This window comes from Scyliorhinus torazame, chromosome 26, assembly GCF_047496885.1.
Source record: "Scyliorhinus torazame isolate Kashiwa2021f chromosome 26, sScyTor2.1, whole genome shotgun sequence".
Classification (NCBI taxonomy): domain Eukaryota; kingdom Metazoa; phylum Chordata; class Chondrichthyes; order Carcharhiniformes; family Scyliorhinidae; genus Scyliorhinus; species Scyliorhinus torazame.
In genome coordinates this window covers 43,042,487-43,064,370 of record NC_092732.1, presented here as the reverse complement: position 1 = coordinate 43,064,370, position 21,884 = coordinate 43,042,487, and the positions used below count along the sequence as shown (strand labels likewise).

Sequence of the window (21,884 nt, the reverse complement as noted above, 5' to 3'; positions counted from 1 at the left end):
GGGGTCAGTGTGTTATATCACAGTCTGTATAGAGGGGTCAGTGTGTTATATCACAGTCTGTATAGAGGGGTCAGTGTGTTATATCACAGTCTGTATAGAGGGGTCAGTGTTATATCACAGTCAGTATAGAGGGGTCAGTGTTATATCACAGTCAGTATAGAGGGGTCAGTGTTATATCACAGTCTGTATAGAGGGGTCAGTGTTATATCACAGTCTGTATAGAGGGGTCAGTGTTATATCACAGTCTGTATAGAGTGGTCAGTGTTATAACACAGTCTGTATAGAGGGGTCAGTGTTATATCACAGTCTGTATAGAGGGTTTAGTGTTATATCACAGTCTGTATAGAGTGGTCAGTGTTATATCACAGTCTGTATAGAGGGGTCAGTGTGTTGTATCACAGTCTGTATAGAGGGTTCAGTGTTATATCACAGTCTGTATAGAGGGTTCAGTGTTATATCACAGTCTGTATAGAGTGGTCAGTGTTATATCACAGTCTGTATAGAGGGGTCAGTGTGTTATATCACAGTCTGTATAGAGGGGTCAGTGTGTTATATCACAGTCTGTATAGAGGGGTCAGTGTGTTATATCACAGTCTGTATAGAGGGGTCAGTGTGTTATATCACAGTCTGTATAGAGGGTTCAGTGTTATATCACAGTCTGTATAGAGGGGTCAGTGTTATATCACAGTCTGTATAGAGGGGTCAGTGTTATATCACAGTCTGTATAGAGGGTTCAGTGTTATATCACAGTCTGTATAGAGGGGTCAGTGTTATATCACAGTCTGTATAGAGGGGTCAGTGTTATATCACAGTCTGTATAGAGGGGTCAGTGTGTTATATCACAGTCTGTATAGAGGGGTCAGTGTGTTATATCACAGTCTGTATAGAGGGGTCAGTGTCTTATATCACAGTCTGTATAGAGGGGTCAGTGTGTTATATCACAGTCTGTATAGAGGGGTCAGTGTTATATCACAGTCTGTATAGAGGGGTCAGTGTGTTATATCACAGTCTGTATAGAGGGGTCAGTGTGTTATATTACAGTCTGTATAGAGGGGTCAGTGTGTTATATCACAGTCTGTATAGAGGGGTCAGTGTTATATCACAGTCTGTATAGAGGGTTCAGTGTTATATCACAGTCTGTATAGAGGGGTCAGTGTGTTATATCACAGTCTGTATAGAGGGGTCAGTGTGTTATATCACAGACTGTATAGAGGGGTCAGTGTTATATCACAGTCTGTATAGAGGGTTCAGTGTTATATCACAGTCTGTATAGAGGGGTCAGTGTTATATCACAGTCTGTATAGAGGAGTCAGTGTGTTATATCACAGTCTGTATAGAGGGGTCAGTGTGTTACATCACAGTCTGTATAGAGGGGTCAGTGTTATATCACAGTATGTATAGAGGGGTCAGTGTGTTATATCACAGTCTGTATAGAGGGGTCAGTGTGTTATATCACAGTCTGTATAGAGGGGTCAGTGTGTTATATCACAGTCTGTATAGAGGGTTCAGTGTTATATCACAGTCTGTATAGAGGGGTCAGTGTTATATCACAGTCTGTATAGAGGGGTCAGTGTGTTATATCACAGTCTGTATAGAGGGTTCAGTGTTATATCACAGTCTGTATAGAGGGGTCAGTGTTATATCACAGTCTGTATAGAGGGGTCAGTGTTATATCACAGTCTGTATAGAGGGGTCAGTGTTATATCACAGTCTGTATAGAGGGGTCAGTGTTATATCACAGTCTGTATAGAGGGGTCAGTGTGTTATACCACAGTCTGTATAGAGGGGTCAGTGTGTTATATCGCAGTCTGTATAGAGGGGTCAGTGTTATATCACAGTCAGTATAGAGGGGTCAGTGGGTTATATCACAGTCTGTATAGAGGGTTCAGTGTTATATCACAGTCTGTATAGAGGGGTCAGTGTTATAACACAGTCTGTATAGAGGGGTCAGTGTTATATCACAGTCTGTATAGAGGGGTCAGTGTGTTATATCACAGTCTGTATAGAGGGATCAGTGTTATATCACAGTCTGTATAGAGGGCTCAGTGTGTTATATCACAGTCTGTAAAGAGGGGTCAGTGTTATATCACAGTCTGTATAGAGGGGTCAGTGTTATATCACAGTCTGTATAGAGGGGTCAGTGTTATATCACAGTCTGTATAGAGGGGTCAGTGTTATATCACAGTCTGTATTGAGGGGTCAGTGTTATATCACAGTCTGCATATAGGGGTCAGTATGTTATATCACAGTCTGTATAGAGGGGTCAGTGTGTTATATCACAGTCTGTATAGAGGGGTCAGTGTTATATCACAGTCTGTATAGAGGGGTCAGTGTGTTATATCACAGTCTGTATAGAGGGGTCAGTGTTATATCACAGTCTGTATAGAGGGGTCAGTGTTATATGACAGTCTGTATAGAGGGGTCAGTGTTATATCACAGTCTGTATTGAGGGGTCAGTGTTATATCACAGTCTGCATATAGGGGTCAGTGTGTTATATCACAGTCTGTATAGAGGGGTCAGTGTGTTATATCACAGTCTGTATAGAGGGGTCAGTGTTATATCACAGTCTGTATAGAGGGTTCAGTGTTATATCACAGTCTGTACAGAGGGGTCAGTGTGTTATATCACAGTCTGTATAGAGGGGTCAGTGTGTTATATCACAGTCTGTATAGAGGGGTCAGTGTGTTACATCACAGTCTGTATAGAGGGGTCAGTGTTATATCACAGTATGTATAGAGGGGTCAGTGTGTCATATCACAGTCTGTATAGAGGGGTCAGTGTGTTATATCACAGTCTGTATAGAGGGGTCAGTGTGTTATATCACAGTCTGTATAGAGGGGTCAGTGTGTTATATCACAGTCTGTATATAGGGGTCAGTGTTATATCACAGTCTGTATAGAGGGGTCAGTGTGTTATATCACAGTCTGTATAGAGGGGTCAGTGTTATATCACAGTCTGTATAGAGGGTTCAGTGTGTTATATCACAGTCTGTATAGAGGGGTCAGTGTTATATCACAGTCTGTATAGAGGGGTCAGTGTGTTATATCACTGTCTGTATAGAGGGGTCAGTGTGTTATATCACAGTCTGTATAGAGGGGTCAGTGTTATATCACAGTCTGTATAGAGGGGTCAGTGTGTTATACCACAGTCTGTATAGAGGGGTCAGTGTTATATCACAGTCTGTACAGAGGGGTCAGTGTGTTATATCACAGTCTGTATAGAGGGGTCAGTGTGTTATATCACAGTCTGTATGGAGGGGTCAGTGTTATAATCACAGTCTGTATAGAGTGGTCAGTGTTATAACACAGTCTGTATAGAGGGGTCAGTGTTATATCACAGTCTGTATAGAGGGTTCAGTGTTATATCACAGTCTGTATAGAGGGGTCAGTGTGTTACATCACAGTCTGTATAGAGGGGTCAGTGTGTTATATCACAGTCTGTATAGAGGGGTCAGTGTGTTATATCACCGTCTGTATAGAGGGGTCAGTGTGTTATATCACAGTCTGTATAGAGGGTTCAGTGTTATATCACAGTCTGTATAGAGGGGTCAGTGTTATATCACAGTCTGTATAGAGGGGTCAGTGTTATATCACAGTCTGTATAGAGGGTTCAGTGTTATATCACAGTCTGTATAGAGGGGTCAGTGTTATATCACAGTCTGTATAGAGGGTTCAGTGTTATATCACAGTCTGTATAGAGGGGTCAGTGTTATATCACAGTCTGTATAGAGGGGCCAGTGTTATATCACAGTCTGTTTTGAGGGGTCAGTGTTATATCACAGTCTGTATAGAGGGGTCAGTGTTATATCACAGTCTGTATAGAGGGGTCAGTGTGTTATATCACAGTCTGTATAGAGGGGTCAGTGTGTTATATCACAGTCTGTATAGAGGGGTCAGTGTGTTATATCACAGTCTGTATAGAGGGGTCAGTGTGTTATATCACAGTCTGTATAGAGGGGTCAGTGTTATATCACAGTCTGTATAGAGGGGTCAGTGTGTTATATCACAGTCTGTATAGAGGGGTCAGTGTGTTATATTACAGTCTGTATAGAGGGGTCAGTGTGTTATATCACAGTCTGTATAGAGGGGTCAGTGTTATATCACAGTCTGTATAGAGGGTTCAGTGTTATATCACAGTCTGTATAGAGGGGTCAGTGTGTTATATCACAGTCTGTATAGAGGGGTCAGTGTGTTATATCACAGACTGTATAGAGGGGTCAGTGTTATATCACAGTCTGTATAGAGGGTTCAGTGTTACATCACAGTCTGTATAGAGGGGTCAGTGTTATATCACAGTCTGTATAGAGGAGTCAGTGTGTTATATCACAGTCTGTATAGAGGGGTCAGTGTGTTACATCACAGTCTGTATAGAGGGTTCAGTGTTATATCACAGTATGTATAGAGGGGTCAGTGTGTTATATCACAGTCTGTATAGAGGGGTCAGTGTGTTATATCACAGTCTGTATAGAGGGGTCAGTGTGTTATATCACAGTCTGTATAGAGGGTTCAGTGTTATATCACAGTCTGTATAGAGGGATCAGTGTTATATCACAGTCTGTATAGAGGGGTCAGTGTGTTATATCACAGTCTGTATAGAGGGGTCAGTGTTATATCACAGTCTGTATAGAGGGGTCAGTGTGTTATATCACAGTCTGTATAGAGGGGTCAGTGTTATATCACAGTCTGTATAGAGGGGTCAGTGTTATATCACAGTCTGTATAGAGGGGTCAGTGTGTTATATCACAGTCTGTATAGAGGGGTCAGTGTGTTATATCGCAGTCTGTATAGAGGGGTCAGTGTTATATCACAGTCAGTATAGAGGGGTCAGTGTGTTATATCACAGTCAGTATAGAGGGTTCAGTGTGTTATATCACAGTCTGTATAGAGGGTTCAGTGTTATATCACAGTCTGTATAGAGGGGTCAGTGTTATAACACAGTCTGTATAGTGGGGTCAGTGTTATATCACAGTCTGTATAGAGGGGCCAGTGTGTTATATCACAGTCTCTATAGAGGGGTCAGTATTATATCACAGTCTGTATAGAGGGCTCAGTGTGTTATATCACAGTCTGTATAGAGGGGTCAGTGTGTTATATCACAGTCTGTATAGAGGGGTCAGTGTTATATCACAGTCTGTATAGAGGGTTCAGTGTTATATCACAGTCTGTATAGAGGGGTCAGTGTGTTATATCACAGTCTGTATAGAGGGGTCAGTGTTATATCACAGTCTGTATAGAGGGGTCAGTGTTACATCACAGTCTGTATAGAGGGGTCAGTGTGTTATATCACAGTCTGTATAGAGGGGTCAGTGTTATATCACAGTCTGTATAGAGGGGTCAGTGTTATATCACAGTCTGTATAGAGGGGTCAGTGTTATATCACAGTCTGTATAGAGGGGTCAGTGTTATATCACAGTCTGTATAGAGGGGTCAGTGTGTTATTTCACAGTCTGTATAGAGGGGTCAGTGTGTTATATCACAGTCTGTATAGAGGAGTCAGTGTTATATCACAGTCTGTATAGAGGGTTCAGTGTTATATCACAGTCTGTATAGAGGGGTCAGTGTGTTATATCACAGTCTGTATAGAGGGGTCAGTGTGTTATATCACAGTCTGTATAGAGGGGTCAGTGTTATATCACAGTCTGTATAGAGGGGTCAGTGTTATATCACAGCCTGTATAGAGGGGTCAGTGTGTTATATCACAGTCTGTATAGAGGGGTCAGTGTTATATCACAGTCTGTATAGAGGGGTCAGTGTTATATCACAGTCTGTATAGAGGGGTCAGTGTTATATCACAGTCTGTATAGAGGGGTCAGTGTGTTATATCACAGTCTGTATAGAGGGGTCAGTGTTATATCACAGTCTGTATAGAGGGGTCAGTGTGTTACATCACAGTCTGTATAGAGGGGTCAGTGTTATATCACAGTATGTATAGAGGGGTCAGTGTGTCATATCACAGTCTGTATAGAGGGGTCAGTGTGTTATATCACAGTCTGTATAGAGGGGTCAGTGTGTTATATCACAGTCTGTATAGAGGGGTCAGTGTGTTATATCACAGTCTGTATAGAGGGGTCAGTGTGTTATATCACAGTCTGTATAGAGGGGTCAGTGTTATATCACAGTCTGTATATAGGGGTCAGTGTTATATCACAGTCTGTATAGAGGGGTCAGTGTGTTATATCACAGTCTGTATAGAGGGGTCAGTGTTATATCACAGTCTGTATAGAGGGGTCAGTGTTATATCACAGTCTGTATAGAGGGTTCAGTGTGTTATATCACAGTCTGTATAGAGGGGTCAGTGTTATATCACAGTCTGTATAGAGGGGTCAGTGTGTTATATCACAGTCTGTATAGAGGGGTCAGTGTTATATCACAGTCTGTATAGAGGGTTCAGTATTATATCACAGTCTGTATAGAGGGGTCAGTGTTATATCACAGTCTGTATAGAGGGGTCAGTGTTCTATCACAGTCTGTATAGAGGGGTCAGTGTTATATCACAGTCTGTATAGAGTGGTCAGTGTTATATCACAGTCTGTATAGAGTGGTCAGTGTTATATCACAGTCTGTATAGAGGGGTCAGTGTTATATCACAGTCTGTATAGAGTGGTCAGTGTTATATCACAGTCTGTATAGAGGGGTCAGTGTTATATCACAGTCTGTATAGAGGGGTCAGTGTTATATCACAGTCTGTATAGAGGGGTCAGTGTGTTATATCACAGTCTGTATAGAGGGGTCAGTGTTATATCACAGTCTGTATAGAGGGGTCAGTGTTATATCACAGTCTGTATTGAGGGGTCAGTGTTATATCACAGTCTGTATAGAGGGGTCAGTGTGTTATATCACAGTCTGTATAGAGGGGCCAGTGTTATATCACAGTCTGTATAGATGGTTCAGTGTGTTATATCACAGTCTGTATAGAGGGGTCAGTGTGTTATATCACAGTCTGTATAGAGGGGTCAGTGTTATATCACAGTCTGTATAGAGGGGTCAGTGTGTTATATCACAGTCTGTATAGAGGGTTCAGTGTTATATCACAGTCTGTATAGAGGGTTCAGTGTTATATCACAGTCTGTATAGAGGGGTCAGTGTTATATCACAGTCTGTATAGAGGGGTCAGTGTGTTATATCACAGTCTGTATAGAGGGGCCAGTGTTATATCACAGTCTGTATAGATGGTTCAGTGTGTTATATCACAGTCTGTATAGAGGGGCCAGTGTTATATATCAAAGTCTGTATAGAGGGGTCAGTGTTATATCACAGTCTGTATAGAGGGGTCAGTGTTATATCACAGTCTGTATAGAGGGGTCAGTGTTATATCACAGTCTGTATAGAGGGTTCAGTGTTATATCACAGTCTGTATAGAGGGGTCAGTGTTATATCGCTGTCTGTATAGATGGGTCAGTGTGTTATATCACAGTCTGTATAGAGGGGTCAGTGTTATATCACAGTCTGTATAGAGGGGTCAGTGTTATATCACAGTCTGTATAGAGGGGCCAGTGTTATATATCAAAGTCTGTATAGAGGGGTCAGTGTTATATCACAGTCTGTATAGAGGGGTCAGTGTTATATCACAGTCTGTATAGAGGGGTCAGTGTGTTATATCACAGTCTGTATAGAGGGGTCAGTGTTATATCACAGTCTGTATAGAGGGGTCAGTGTTATATCACAGTCTGTATAGAGGGGTCAGTGTTATATCACAGTCTGTATAGAGGGGCCAGTGTTATATATCAAAGTCTGTATAGAGGGGTCAGTGTTATATCACAGTCTGTATAGAGGGGTCAGTGTTATATCACAGTCTGTATAGAGGGGCCAGTGTTATATATCAAAGTCTGTATAGAGGGGTCAGTGTTATATCACAGTCTGTATAGAGGGGTCAGTGTTATATCACAGTCTGTATAGAGGGGTCAGTGTGTTATATCACAGACTGTACAGAGGGGTCAGTGTTATATCACAGTCTGTATAGAGGGGTCAGTGTGTTATATCACAGTCTGTATAGAGGGGTCAGTGTGTTATATCACAGTCTGTATAGAGGGGTCAGTGTGTTATATCACAGTCTGTATAGAGGGGTCAGTGTTATATCACAGTCTGTATAGAGGGGTCAGTGTTATATCGCAGTCTGTATAGAGGGGTCAGTGTTATATCACAGTCTGTATAGAGGGGCCAGTGTTATATATCAAAGTCTGTATAGAGGGGTCAGTGTTATATCACAGTCTGTATAGATGGGTCAGTGTTATATCACAGTCTGTATAGAGGGGTCAGTCTGTTTTGTGGACGTTCTCCTGGCTGTCTTTGCCTAGTCCCCCGCTCAGACCTGTTACTCCGTTCTCCCTGCAGACAGTAAGACCCGGGAATACAGCGAGACCTCCTCTACCTTCATCCGCTTGGTACAGACACACTTTCTGCAGAAATGTGGGATCGTCTCTGAATCGGTGACTGCTGAAGGAGCGCACCCTTCACCAGCTCCAACCCTGGTCGCTGACGAGGCGGAGATGTATACAGTCCCCACGCTCGGCGTTACTGGTGAGTCCTCGTCAAAGTGGCATTCTTAGCCCCAAGCCCGTTAACCCTTCCTGCATAATGCGCGCGCACCAAACCCAAGCTGTTGTTCGCCCAGCATCCTTGTCCGGTTTCCGGGTGGCAGTCCTGCCTCCTCGCTGCCCCAGGGCTCTGTGCTTGGCAAGGTCCTGCTGCTGTCTGATTGAAAGCAGCTGACCTGAGGCCGCTGAGGAGGGAAACAGACACGTGGAGGTCAGTACACTTCCCCTGAAGCTGCTGATGGAACGTGGTCGCGGTGTGCCTGAGTAACTGGACTCCCCTGGCTGTACGTTTGTCTTTGTGCACAATCTCCCTGTTGCAGTCGCCAGTCTTTAAGGATATTCCGTCTCCTTCACTCAGGCCAAGGGAAACGCAGGCGCACGTCAGGGGAGGGCTGCGAACCCAAATCGAAACGATCGAAGCAAGAGCACGCCGAGCAGGAGGTGAGAGTCGGGGGGGTGGGGGGGGCGGTTTCCGCAGTATGTTTCCAGTCCAGCACTGCTAGACCTATTTCTTGGCTCCGCCTGCCCCCGCACATTCTCCCTTCGTAGATCACTGCCCAGTTCCCTTCTGAATGCTTCTCCTGACCTGCCTCCGTGGGCTGAATGGCCTCTAACAATTCTGTCATTCTGTTTACGGCAGCTCGCCCCCGACGATGGTATTTACTGGCAGGTGAATTTTGAGCGTTTTCACCAGCACTTCAGGGACCAGGTGATCGTGGCTGCAGTTGGAAGCAAGCTTGACCAGGTATCTGGGGGGGGGGGGGGGGCACGCCTTTTGACGTTCGGGGCCTTCGCCTCCTGTGTCTGTATCTCTCCTCCCTTGGGGCAATGTCACTTCGGATGTCACGTTGTGCGTAGGACAGCGTCCCCTCGGGCTCGGGAAAGGGGGGGGGAGAGTATGTGTGGGAGGAGGATCTGGGTGTTATACCGTGGGGATCTCTGTAGATTCACAGGCAGGCTGCTGCCAGAGGGGGGGGTGCGGAAATCGAGAATCGGGGTTGTGCTGTCAGCGGAGCGCGGACTGAAATCAGGCTTTGTCCCTAATTCACATCGAGATCCTTGTGATGGTGGATGTCACTGATGTCCTAGACAAGGTTTATTGTTCAGCTTGACTGTTCCGGCATATTCCTGGCTGGTCTCCCGACATCCGACCCTGTGTGACTTGAGATCATAAGAACTTAAGAACTAGGAGCAGGAGTCGGCCATCTGGCCCCTCGAGCCTGCTCCGCCATTCAATGAGATCATGGCTGATCTTTTGTGGACTCAGCTCCACTATCCGGCACGAAGTCCATAACCCTTAATCCCTTTATTCTTCAAAAAACTATCTATCTTTATCTTAAAAACATTTAATGAAGGAGCCTCTACTGCTTCACTGGGCAAGGAATTCCATAGATTCACAACCCTTTGGGTGAAGAAGTTCCTCCTAAACTCAGTCCTAAATCTACTTCCCCTTATTTTGAGGCTATGCCCCCTAGTTCTGCTTTCACCCGCCAGTGGAAACAACCTGCCCGCATCTATCCTATCTATTCCCTTCATAAACTTATATGTTTCTATAAGATCCCCCCTCATCCTTCTAAATTCCAACGAGTACAGTTCCAGTCTACTCAACCTCTCCTCGTAATCCAACCCCTTCAGCTCTGGGATTAACCTAGTGAATCTCCTCTGCACACCCTCCAGTGCCAGTACGTCCTTTCTCGGGTAAGGAGACCAAAACTGAACACAATACTCCAGGTGTGGCCTCACTAACACCTTATACAATTGCAGCATAACCTCCCTAGTCTTAAACTCCATCCCTCTCGCAATGAAGGACAAAATTCCATTCACCTTCTTAATCACCTGTAAACCAACTTTTTGCGACTCATGCACTAGCACACCCAGGTCTCTCTGCACAGCAGCATGTTTTAATATTTTATCATTTAAATAATAATCCCTTTTGCTGTTATTCCTCCCAAAATGGATAACCTCACATTTGTCAACATTGTATTCCATCTTCCAGACCCTAGCCCATTCACTTAGCCCGTCCAAATCCCTCTGCAGACTTCCAGTATCCTCTGCACTTTTTGCCTTACCACTCATCTTAGTGTCGTCTGCAAACTTGGACACATTGCCCTTGGTCCCCAACTCCAAATCATACAAGACTCTACGGCCCGTGTCTTAACGGTGAAGTATTTGAAAATTCTCGTGCTTGTTCTATAATCCCTCCCCACCTCCGTAATCTTCCCGAACAACCAAAGCCCTCTGAAATGAAGAGAACTTTCTCTTGGAGCCCCGAGAGTCTCCGGAACTGTCTTCCCCCACAGGCAACGGAAGCAGAGCCTTTGCATATTTTCCAAGGCGGAGAAAGATACATTCTTGACGGGCGAAGGAGGTGAAAGGTCAGCAGGGTCGGCGGGAATGCAGAGTTAGGTTACAGTCCGATCGGCCTCGATCTTGTTGAATGGTGCAGCAGGTACGAGGGGCCCAGTGGCCTTTCTCCTCCGAATCTCGTACGAGATCTCTGTGGTCCTCTCATTCTGACTTGCTGCAGGTGCAGCCTGGGGTCTAGAATTCCCTCCTTCAACCTTCCTCCCTCTCTCTCTCCTCTCTCTCTCTCTCGCTCCCTCCCTCTCGCTCTCTTTTTCTCTCCCTTTCTCCCTCCCTCTCTCTCCCCTCTCTCCCCTCTTTCCCCTCACTCTCCTCTCTTCCCACTCTCTCCTCTCTCTCCCTCTCTCTGTCTCTCCCTGTCTCCCTCTCTCTTTCTTTCTCTCTCTCTCTCTCTCCCTCTCTCCCTCATTCCTCCTCCGACCCTTCATAAAACCCACCGCATTGACCACGCCTTTTCTCACCTGTTCCTATTATCTCGGTAGTTCGATGTTGCTTATAAAGCTCTGGGAAAGCACCATGGCACCTTTCCTATGAGAAAGGTATCAGATAAATACATATTATTGTTGTTCTGTAGCTTGGGGACAGATTCCCTGTGGTGTGTCTTTGGCATTAGTTCTCAGTGAGTGGGTGGCACAGTGGGTTAGCACTGCTGCCTCACGGTGCCGAGGTCCCAGGTTCGATCCCGGCTCCGGGCCACAGTCCGTGTGGAGTTGGCACATTCTCCCCGTGTCTGCGTGGGTCTCACCCCCACAACCCAAAGATGTGCAGGGTAGGTGGATTGGCCACGTGAAATTGCGCCTTAATTGGAGAGAATGAATTGGGTACTGTAAATTTATTAGTTCTCAGTGCCTGTGGCTTCAGTGGTTGCCTTTCAGAGAGAGCTGCGGCGTGTCCTCGCGTCACCGTGTACAGCGTATGGTGAATTGGACCAATCCCACTCCCAGTTCCTCATTTGCTGCCTTTGGGGACCTGGCAGAATTTCTCCCGCTCAGCACAATCGCTCAAGACGGGCAGGGTGGGCGAGCTATCCTCCGCTGACCGCATCTCCATCCGAGGGGCAGAGTGTGAAATAGAGAGGTGTTGCAGGCAGGGTAACTGTGAGCATGCAGTCTGCTCCCCATGCTCCCTGCCCTTCGCGAAAGAGCACATTCCCACTGGAGAAGGAATTCCACACCAGCCGTTCCTCCAAATGACATCCCTCCCACTCCGAGTACTGTCAGGCTGTTTGACTGCGGGGGCGTCGCGGTGATGAATATTGTTGTTGCAGAGGCATGTGCGATGGGGGCGGGGTGGGGGGGAATGAGGAACGGAAGATGATTGCTCTTTAATTCCCTGTGCTCACAGACCTGCAGCGAGATTGTACGGACAATGCTCAGAATGAGTGAGGTCACCACATCTTCCAGCTCCTCCCACACACAGCCGCTTTCATCCAACGAGGTGAGAAACGTCAATCGTCAGCGGGCAACATGTGCCAGACAGGTTTGTCACAGTGATTGGCTGGAAACTGGCAGTAGGGTAAACAAAGCACCACCCTGCCCCACTAAACTGGGTCAGAGGGTGGGTTCCTCTACACTGTCCCCATCAAACACTCCCAGGACAGGTACAGCACGGGGTTAGATACAGAGTAAAGCTCCCTCGACACTGTCCCCATCAAACACTCCCAGGACAGGTACAGCACGGGGTTAGATACAGAGTAAAGCTCCCTCTACACTGTCCCCATCAAACACTCCCAGGACAGGTACAGCACGGGGTTAGATACAGAGTAAAGCTCCCTCTACACTGTCCCCATCAAACACTCCCAGGACAGGTACAGCACGGGGTTAGATACAGAGTAAAGCTCCCTCTACACTGTCCCCATCAAACACTCCCAGGACAGGTACAGCACGGGGTTAGATACAGAGTAAAGCTCCCTCTACACTGTCCCCATCAAACACTCCCAGGACAGGTACAGCACGGGGTTAGATACAGAGTAAAGCTCCCTCTACACTGTCCCCATCAAACACTCCCAGGACAGGTACAGCACGGAGTTAGATACAGAGTAAAGCTCCCTCTACACTGTCCCCATCAAACACTCCCAGGACAGGTACAGCACGGGGTTAGATACAGAGTAAAGCTCCCTCTACACTGTCCCCATCAAACACTCCCAGGACAGGTACAGCACGGGGTTAGATACAGAGTAAAGCTCCCTCTACACTGTCCCCATCAAACACTCCCAGGACAGGGACAGCACGGGGTTAGATACAGAGTAAAGCTCCCTCTACACTGTCCCCATCAAACACTCCCAGGACAGGTACAGCACAGGGTTAGATACAGAGTAAAGCTCCCTCTACACTGTCCCCATCAAACACTCCCAGGACAGGTACAGCACGGGGTTAGATACAGAGTAAAGCTCCCTCTACACTGTCCCCATCAAACACTCCCAGGACAGGTACAGCACGGGGTTAGATACAGAGTAAAGCTCCCTCCACACTGTCCCCATCAAACACTCCCAGGACAGGTACAGCACGGGGTTAGATACAGAGTAAAGCTCCCTCTACACAGTCCCCATCAAACACTCCCAGGACAGGTACAGCACGGGGTTAGATACAGAGTAAAGCTCCCTCTACACTGTCCCCATCAAACACTCCCAGGACAGGTACAGCACGGGGTTAGATACAGAGTAAAGCTCCCTCTGCACTGTCCTCATCAAAAACTCCCAGGACAGGTACAGCACGGGGTTAGATACAGAGTAAAGCTCCCTCTGCACTGTCCCCATCAAACACTCCCAGGACAGGTACAGCACGGGGTTAGATACAGAGTAAAGCTCCCACTACACTGTCCCCATCAAACACTCCCAGGACGGGTACAGCACAGGGTTAGATACAGAGTAAAGCTCCCTCTACACTGTCCCCATCAAACACTCCCAGGACAGGTACAGCACGGGGTTAGATACAGAGTAAAGCTCCCTCTACACTGTCCCCATCAAACACTCCCAGGACAGGTACAGCACAGGGTTAGATACAGAGTAAAGCTCCCTCTACACTGTCCCCATCAAACACTCCCAGGACAGGTACAGCACGGGGTTAGATACAGAGTAAAGCTCCCTCTACACTGTCCCCATCAAACACTCCCAGGACAGGTACAGCACGGGGTTAGATACAGAGTAAATCTCCCTCTACACTGTCCCCATTAAACACTCCCAGGACAGGTACAGCACGGGGTTAGATACAGAGTAAAGCTCCCTCTGCACTGTCCCCATCAAACACTCCCAGGACAGGTACAGTGCGGGGTTAGATACAGAGTAAAGCTCCCTCTACACTGTCCCCATCAAACACTCCCAGGACAGGCACAGCACAGGGTTTGATACAGAGTAAAGCTCCCTCTACACTGTCCCCATCAAACACTCCCAGCACAGGTACAGCACGGGGTTAGATACAGAGTAAAGCTCCCTCTACACTGGCCCCATCCAACACTCCCAGGACAGGTACAGCACGGGGTTAGATACAGAGTAAAGCTCCCTCTGCACTGTCCCCATCAAACACTCCCAGGACAGGTACAGCACGGGGTTAGATACAGAGTAAATCTCCCTCGACACTGTCCCCATCAAACACTCCCAAGACAGGTACAGCACGGGGTTAGATACAGAGTGAAGCTCCCTCTACACTGTCCCCATCAAACACTCCCAGGACAGGTTCAGCACGGGGTTAGATACAGAGTGAAGCTCCCTCTACACTGTCCCCATCAAACCCTCCCAGGACAGGTACAGCACGGGGTTAGATACAGAGTAAATCTCCCTCGATACTGTCCCCATCAAACACTCCCAGGACAGGTACAGCACGGGGTTAGATACAGTGTAAAGCTCCCTCTACACTGTCCCCATCAAACACTCCCAGGACAGGTACAGCACGGGGTTAGATACAGAGTGAAGCTCCCTCTACACTGTCCCCATCAAACACTCCCAGGACAGGTACAGCACGGGGTTAGATACAGAGTGAAGCTCCCTCTACACTGTCCCCATCAAACACTCCCAGGACAGGTACAGCACGGGGTTAGATACAGAGTAAAGCTCCCTCTACACTGTCCCCATCAAACACTCCCAGGACGGGTACAGCACGGGGTTAGATACAGAGTAAAGTTCCCTCTACACTGTCCCCATCAAACACTCCCAGGACAGGTACAGCACGGGGTTAGATACAGAGTAAAGCTCCCTCTACACTGTCCCCATCAAACACTCCCAGGACAGGTACAGCACGGGGTTAGATACAGAGTAAATCTCCCTCTCCACCGTCCTCATCAAACACTCCCAGGGCAGGTACAGCACGGGGTTAGATACAGAGTAAAGCTCCCTCTCCACGGTCCCCATCAAACACTCCCAGGACAGGTACAGCACGGGGTTAGATACAGAGTAAAGCTCCCTCTACACTGTCCCCATCAAACACTCCCAGGACAGGTACAGCACGGGGTTAGATACAGAGTAAAGCTCGCTCTACACTGTCCCCATCAAACACTCCCAGGACAGGTACAGCACGGGGTTAGATACAGAGTAAAGCTCCCTCTACACTGTCCCCATCAAACACTCCCAGGACAGGTACAGCACGGGGTTAGATACAGAGTGAAGCTCCCTCTACACTGTCCCCATCAAACACTCCCAGGACAGGTACAGCATGGGGTTAGATACAGAGTAAAGCTCCCTCTACACTGTCCCCATCAAACACTCCCAGGACAGGTACAGCACGGGGTTAGATACAGAGTAAATCTCCCTCGATACTGTCCCCATCAAACACTCCCAGGACAGGTACAGCACGGGGTTAGATACAGTGTAAAGCTCCCTCTACACTGTCCCCATCAAACACTCCCAGGACAGGTACAGCACGGGGTTAGATACAGAGTGAAGCTCCCTCTACACTGTCCCCATCAAACAATCCCAGGACAGGTACAGCACGGGGTTAGATACAGAGTGAAGCTCCCTCTACACTGTCCCCATCAAACACTCCCAGGACAGGTACAGCACGGGGTTAGATACAGAGTAAAGCTCCCTCTACACTGTCCCCATCAAACACTCCCAGGACGGGTACAGCACGGGGTTAGATACAGAGTAAAGTTCCCTCTACACTGTCCCCATCAAACACTCCCAGGACAGGTACAGCACGGTGTTAGATACAGAGTAAAGCTCCCTCTACACTGTCCCCATCAAACACTCCCAGGACAGGTACAGCACGGGGTTAGATACAGAGTAAATCTCCCTCTCCACCGTCCTCATCAAACACTCCCAGGGCAGGTACAGCACGGGGTTAGATACAGAGTAAAGCTCCCTCTCCACGGTCCCCATCAAACACTCCCAGGACAGGTACAGCACGGGGTTAGATACAGAGTAAAGCTCCCTCTACACTGTCCCCATCAAACACTCCCAGGACAGGTACAGCACGGGGTTAGATACAGAGTAAAGCTCGCTCTACACTGTCCCCATCAAACACTCCCAGGACAGGTACAGCACGGGGTTAGATACAGAGTAAAGCTCCCTCTACACTGTCCCCATCAAACACTCCCAGGACAGGTACAGCACGGGGTTAGATACAGAGTAAAGCTCCCTCTACACAGCCCCCATCAAACACTCCCAGGACAGGTACAGCATGGGGTTAGATACAGAGTAAAGCTCCCTCTACACTGTCCCCATCAAACACTCCCAGGACAGGTACAGCACGGGGTTAGATACAGAGTAAAGCTCCCTCTACACTGTCCCCATCAAACACTCCCAGGACAGGTACAGCACGGGGTTAGATACAGAGTAAAGCTCGCTCTACACTGTCCCCATCAAACACTCCCAGGACAGGTACAGCACGGGGTTAGATACAGAGTAAAGCTCCCTCTACACTGTCCCCATCAAACACTCCCAGGACAGGTACAGCACGGGGTTAGATACAGAGTAAAGCTCCCTCTACACTGTCCCCATCAAACACTCCCAGGACAGGTACAGCATGGGGTTAGATACAGAGTAAAGCTCCCTCTACACTGTCCCCATCAAACACTCCCAGGACAGGTACAGCACGGGGTTAGATACAGAGTAAAGCTCCCTCTACACTGTCCCCATCAAACACTCCCAGGACAGGTACAGCACGGGGTTAGATACAGAGTAAAGCTCCCTCTACACTGTCCCCATCAAACACTCCCAGGACAGGTACAGCACGGGGTTAGATACAGAGTAAAGCTCCCTCTACACTGTCCCAATCAAACACTCCCAGGACAGGTACAGCACTGGGTTAGACACAGAGTAAAGCTCCCTCTACACTGTCCCCATCAAACACTCCCAGGACAGGTACAGCACGGGGTTAGATACAGAGTGAAGCTCCCTCTACACTGTCCCCATCAAACACTCCCAGGACAGGTACAGCACGGGGTTAGATACAGAGTGAAGCTCCCTCTACACTGTCCCCATCAAACACTCCCAGGACAGGTACAGCACGGGGTTAGATACAGAGTGAAGCTCCCTCTACACTGTCCCCATCAAACACTCCCAGGACAGGTACAGCACGGGGTTAGATACAGAGTAAATCTCCCTCGACACTGTCCCCATCAAACACTCCCAGGACAGGTACAGCACGGGGTTAGATACAGTGTAAAGCTCCCTCTACACTGTCCCCATCAAACACTCCCAGGACAGGTACAGCACGGGGTTAGATACAGAGTGAAGCTCCCTCTACACTGTCCCCATCAAACACTCCCAGGACAGGAACAGCACGGGGTTAGATACAGAGTGAAGCTCCCTCTACACTGTCCCCATCAATCACTCCCAGGACAGGTACAGCACGGGGTTAGATTCAGAGTAAAGCTCCCTCTACACTGTCCCCATCAAACACTCCCAGGACGGGTACAGCACGGGGTTAGATACAGAGTAAAGTTCCCTCTACACTGTCCCCATCAAACACTCCCAGGACAGGTACAGCACGGGGTTAGATACAGAGTAAAGCTCCTTCTACAATGTCCCCATCAAACACTCCCAGGACAGGTACAGCACGGGGTTAGATACAGAGTAAATCTCCCTCTCCATCGTCCTCATCAAACACTCCCAGGACAGGTACAGCATGGGGTTAGATACAGTGTAAAGCTCCCTCCACACTGTCCCCATCAAACACTCCCAGGAGAGGTACAGCACGGGGTTAGATACAGAGTAAAGCTCCCTCTACACTGTCCCCATCAAACACTCCCAGGACAGGTACAGCACGGGGTTAGATACAGAGTAAAGCTCCCTCTACACTGTCCCCACCAAACACTCCCAGGACAGGTACAGCACAGGGTTAGATACAGAGTAAAGCACCCTCCACACTGTCCCCATCAAACACTCCCAGGACAGGTACAGCACGGGGTTAGATACAGAGTAAAGCTCCCTCTACACTGTACCCATCAAACACTCCCAGGACAGGTACAGCACGGGGTTAGATACAGAGTAAAGCTCCCTCTACACTGTCCCCATCAAACACTCCCAGGACAGGTACAGCACGGGGTTAGATACAGAGTAAAGCTCCCTCTACACTGTCCCCATCAAACACTCCCAGGGCAGGTACAGCACGGGGTTAGATACAGAGTAAAGCTCCCTCTCCACGGTCCCCATCAAACACTCCCAGGACAGGTACTGCACGGGGTTAGATACAGAGTAAAGCTCCCTCTACACTGTCCCCATCAAACACTCCCAGGACAGGTACAGCACGGGGTTAGATACAGAGTAAAGCTCGCTCTACACTGTCCCCATCAAACACTCCCAGGACAGGTACAGCACGGGGTTAGATACAGAGTAAAGCTCCCTCTACACTGTCCCCATCAAACACTCCTAGGACAGGTACAGCACGGGGTTAGATACAGAGTGAAGCTCCCTCTACACTGTCCCCATCAAACACTCCCAGGACAGGTACAGCATGGGGTTAGATACAGAGTAAAGCTCCCTCTACACTGTCCCCATCAAACACTCCCAGGACATGTACAGCACGGGGTTAGATACAGAGTAAAGCTCGCTCTACACTGTCCCCATCAAACACTCCCAGGACAGGTACAGCACGGGGTTAGATACAGAGTAAAGCTCCCTCTACACTGTCCCCATCAAACACTCCCAGGACAGGTACAGCACGGGGTTAGATACAGAGTAAAGCTCGCTCTACACTGTCCCCATCAAACACTCCCAGGACAGGTACAGCACGGGGTTAGATACAGAGTAAAGCTCCCTCTACACTGTCCCCATCAAACACTCCCAGGACAGGTACAGCACGGGGTTAGATACAGAGTAAAGCTCCCTCTACACTGTCCCCATCAAACACTCCCAGGACAGGTACAGCATGGGGTTAGATACAGAGTAAAGCTCCCTCTACACTGTCCCCATCAAACACTCCCAGGACAGGTACAGCACGGGGTTAGATACAGAGTAAAGCTCCCTCTACACTGTCCCCATCAAACACTCCCAGGACAGGTACAGCACGGGGTTAGATACAGAGTAAAGCTCCCTCTACACTGTCCCCATCAAACACTCCCAGGACAGGTACAGCACGGGGTTAGATACAGAGTAAAGCTCCCTCTACACTGTCCCCATCAAACACTCCCAGGACAGGTACAGCACGGGGTTAGATACAGAGTAAAGCTCCCTCTACACTGTCCCCATCAAACACTCCCAGGACAGGTACAGCACGGGGTCAGATACAGAGTGAAGCTCCCTCTACACTGTCCCCATCAAACACTCCCAGGACAGGTACAGCACGGGGTTAGATACAGAGTGAAGCTCCCTCTACACTGTCCCCATCAAACACTCCCAGGACAGGTACAGCACGGGGTTAGATACAGAGTAAATCTCCCTCGACACTGTCCCCATCAAACACTCCCAGGACAGGTACAGCACGGGGTTAGATACAGTGTAAAGCTCCCTCTACACTGTCCCCATCAAACACTCCCAGGACAGGTACAGCACGGGGTTAGATACAAAGTGAAGCTCCCTCTACACTGTCCCCATCAAACACTCCCAGGACAGGTACAGCACGGGGTTAGATACAGAGTGAAGCTCCCTCTACACTGTCCCCATCAAACACTCCCAGGACAGGTACAGCACGGGGTTAGATACAGAGTAAAGCTCCCTCTACACTGTCCCCATCAAACACTCCCAGGACGGGTACAGCACGGGGTTAGATACAGAGTAAAGTTCCCTCTACACTGTCCCCATCAAACACTCCCAGGACAGGTACAGCACGGGGTTAGATACAGAGTAAAGCTCCCTCTACACTGTCCCCATCAAACACTCCCAGGACAGGTACAGCACGGGGTTAGATACAGAGTAAATCTCCCTCTCCATCGTCCTCATCAAACACTCCCAGGACAGGTACAGCACGGGGTTAGATACAGAGTAAAGCTCCCTCCACACTGTCCCCATCAAACACTCCCAGGAGAGGTACAGCAAGGGGTTAGATACAGAGTAAAGCTCCCTCTACACTGTCCCCATCAAACACTCCCAGGACAGGTACAGCACGGGGTTAGATACAGAGTAAAGCTCCCTCTACACTGTCCCCACCAAACACTCCCAGGACAGGTACAGCACAGGGTTAGATACAGAGTAAAGCACCCTCCACACTGTCCCCATCAAACACTCCCAGGACAGGTACAGCACGGGGTTAGATACAGAGTAAAGCTCCCTCCACACTGTCCCCATCAAACACTCCCAGGACAGGTACAGCACGGGGTTAGATATAGAGTAAAGCTCCCTCTACACTGTCCCCATCAAACACTCCCAGGACAGGTACAGCACGGGGTTAGATACAGAGTAAAGCTCCCTCTAAACTGTCCCCATCAAACACTCCCAGGACAGGTACAGCACGGGGTTAGATACAGAGTAAAGCTCCCTCTGCACTGTCCCAATCAAACACTCCCAGGACAGGAACAGCACGGGGTTAGATACAGAGTAAAGCACCCTCTACACTGCCCTGATTAAACATTCCCGGAGTAATTTAGACACATGGTAAGACACATGGTATGTCTACATTCTGAATAATTCGTCCCTGTTACTCTTCTCCCGGTTAGATTTTCCGAGCAATTCCAGCTGGATACAATCTCTCCAAACAAGTACTGGACCAGTATCTCACCCTCCTCAGCGATGACCCAGTGGGTATTTTGTACATTTGTCTTTATACTTGTGTATCTACACACTGACCAGGGATGGGGGGTGTATCTACACACTGACCCGGGATGGGGGGTGTATCGACACACTGACCCGGGATGGGGGGTGTATTTACACACTGACCCGGGATGGGGGGGTGTATTTACACACTGACCCGGGATGGGGAGGTGTATTTTCACACTGACCCGGGATGGGGGGTGTATCTACACACTGACCCGGGATGGGGAGGTGTATTTACACACTGAACCGGGATGGGGGAGGTGTATTTACACACTGACCCGGGATGGGGAGGGTGTATTTACACACTGACCCGGGATGGGGAGGGTGTATTTACACACTGACCCTGGATGGGGAGGTGTATTTACACACTGACCCGGGATGGGGAGGGTGTATTTACACACTGACCCGGGATGGGGGTGTATTTACACACTGACCCGGGATGGGCAGGTGTATTGACACACTGACCCGGGCTGGGGGAGGCGTATTTACACACTGACCCGGGATGGGGGGGGTGTATTTACACACTGACCCGGGATGGGGAGGTGTATTTACACACTGACCCGGGATGGGGAGGTGTATTTACACACTGACCCGGGATGGGAGTGTGTATTTACACACTGACCCGGGATGGGGTTGTATTTACACACTGACCCGTGATGGAGGAGATGTATTTACACCCTGACCCGGGATGGGGAGCGTGTATTTACACACTGACCCAGGATGGGTGAGGTGTATTTACACACTGACCCGGGATGGGGAGGGTGTATTTACACTCTGACATGGGATGGGAAGGTGTATTTACACACTGACCCGGGATTGGGAGGTGTATTTACACACTGACCCGGGATGGGGAGGGTGTATTTACA

The 21,884-nt window shown here is 48.4% G+C and overlaps 1 protein-coding gene across 1 annotated transcript in view; it reads left to right on the top strand.

Moving 5' to 3' along the window:
- Positions 1 to 21,884, top strand: part of LOC140403018 (DNA-directed RNA polymerase III subunit RPC3-like) — a 232,156-nt gene that overhangs the window by 53,159 nt on the left and 157,113 nt on the right. The window contains 5 exon segments of the mRNA XM_072490671.1: positions 8,332 to 8,517; positions 8,893 to 8,975; positions 9,175 to 9,279; positions 12,243 to 12,335; positions 20,922 to 21,002. Coding sequence (XP_072346772.1) covers positions 8,332 to 8,517; positions 8,893 to 8,975; positions 9,175 to 9,279; positions 12,243 to 12,335; positions 20,922 to 21,002 — 548 coding nt within the window.